The sequence below is a fragment of the Triticum dicoccoides genome, unplaced genomic scaffold, assembly GCF_002162155.2.
Source record: "Triticum dicoccoides isolate Atlit2015 ecotype Zavitan unplaced genomic scaffold, WEW_v2.0 scaffold45853, whole genome shotgun sequence".
Classification (NCBI taxonomy): domain Eukaryota; kingdom Viridiplantae; phylum Streptophyta; class Magnoliopsida; order Poales; family Poaceae; genus Triticum; species Triticum dicoccoides.
The window spans coordinates 91,691-93,493 of NW_021274018.1; the positions used below are offsets into that span (position 1 = coordinate 91,691).

General features: G+C 45.0%; 1 protein-coding gene across 3 annotated transcripts; it reads right to left on the bottom strand.

Moving 5' to 3' along the window:
• On the bottom strand, positions 1–1,803 carry LOC119346637 (probable disease resistance protein RF9). 3 transcript variants are annotated; one of them, XM_037615897.1, is made up of 3 exons: positions 1,715–1,803; positions 559–1,204; positions 1–447 (listed from the first exon to the last, which is right to left on the bottom strand). In XM_037615897.1, the coding sequence occupies exons 2-3, from the start codon at positions 1,093–1,095 to the stop codon at positions 433–435; spliced, it is 552 nt and encodes a 183-aa protein (XP_037471794.1). In that variant the 5' UTR covers positions 1,096–1,204; positions 1,715–1,803; the 3' UTR covers positions 1–432. The 3 variants fall into 3 exon arrangements, with proteins under 3 accessions (XP_037471794.1, XP_037471792.1, XP_037471793.1); XM_037615895.1 differs by having other exon boundaries at positions 2–419; XM_037615896.1 differs by lacking the exon at positions 1,715–1,803 and having other exon boundaries at positions 2–419; positions 559–1,637.

The window sequence follows — 1,803 nt, forward strand, 5'->3', positions numbered from 1 at the left end:
GAAAAATATATACCAAGAGTTTACGGATGACATCATGAGTCCGCTAACAGAACAGTCTTTTTGTTTGTTATAAAATAGTACAAATTGATCATTACATATACAAATTTTTCGATTGATGACCGTCTCCTGATGTGTGGTGGAGCGAGCAGCGGCCTCTCCGACGGCATCATTATCTAGATTCTAGATGGAGAAGCAGGAGGAGCGAGGGGCCATTGGAGGAGAGAGGCTGTCATGTCAATCGCCTATGGCGTCCTTCAAGGGAGGGAGGAGAAGGAAAGTGGGGTATCATGAGGATTGCGAGGACGGAGATGGGTTCGAGAATGAATCGGAAGGGGACAACTGAGGATTGGAGTGTGGGGAGTGAGGTGGGCGCCAGATTTTAGACGAGAATGAAGATGAATTCCTGGCGTCCCACAGATCTGCAATCACCGCCTAGCTAGTTTCAACCTGCGCAAAAAAGAAAGCACTCATAAGACAAGCACAAGTATAGACAGCAATGAAAATGAAAGGTGTAGCAAATTAATTAACTATGCTTAAGCTGCGTATCAGTATGTATACCTCGCATCCTTTCCGCCGCAGCTCCTTTAGTGTGATGTCATCTTCAGAAATCTGGTCCATATAGCTCAGCTTCAGGTGACCGAGGGATGGAAGGTGCAGTAATCCTTCCGGGAGCTTGCTCATCTTCTTGCACTGCAAAAGTTCCAGGTGGGAGAGCTTTGGCATTGCCCCTTCCTCCATCCTCCACACCTCGGTGGAAAAATTACCAAGTTCTAACTCTTGCAGCCGAGGAAACCCTTGGGCAGAGCAGCACATGGTCTGGCCTTTGTACCCCCTCAACTCCAAAACCACAAGACAGGGGATTTTCTCCAGGATCGGCATCGGGTCTTGTTTTATGACAATAGCATGTAGAACAAGACGACGTACGCTTTGGGGGAACTCAGCAGGCAGCTTATCCAGCACACCGAATTGGTCAAGAGTAATATCAACCAGGTGAGGCATGTTTGCAAATATGTTGAGCACCTCCACTGGTATATTGGGGAGCATCGACAAGGAGAAGGTTGTTAGTTGATTCAGCTGGCCCAAGAAAATCATCATGTCATGACAGCGGAAACCAATGCCAACAGGTTCAAGATGCAACACAAAGCTCTGTAGCTCTTTCTGCTGCAGTCGCACACTCCTTGTAGGTGGTGGTGGAGAAAAATTTCTGCTACATAAAAGGTAAACATGCCTTAGAGTAGGGATGTCCCAGAGCGAGTTTGGCAATACTGACTCAAATTCTGTGCGTTTGAGATCTATAGTCTGCAAGTAAATGAGTTTGCCAATTGAAGAAGGGAGCGTCACACTTCCACAATCTGTCAACCTAAGCAATTTTAGGTGAATGCACCGACCAATTACGCTGGAGAAATCTTTTAGTGTTGAATCTTCAATGCAAAGAACTCTCAGGAATATGAGCTTAGGAAGGGACACTGATACAAGCTGAAAGCCAAGCAGACTTCGAACATTAGGCGTCGCAGGTAAAATCTGATCACTCAAAGTTTGAAAACTAAAACGATAAGACACCAAGTTATCAGACGATGATGATACACTAGCTTGGCATGCAAATTTTTTTAGAGTGCATTACATGTCAGAGAAAAAGCTAGCCGCATACAAGGACATATAGTAAATTTGAAAATGGAATCAATTAATACGAAGAGACCAGGAGACGAAACCTGACCTGCAGTTTTGTCGATGGCATCAAGAAAACCATCTTGTCTTGCCTCTTCTATGCACCAGTCATGTAAGATATCGTGAATTCTTATTCTC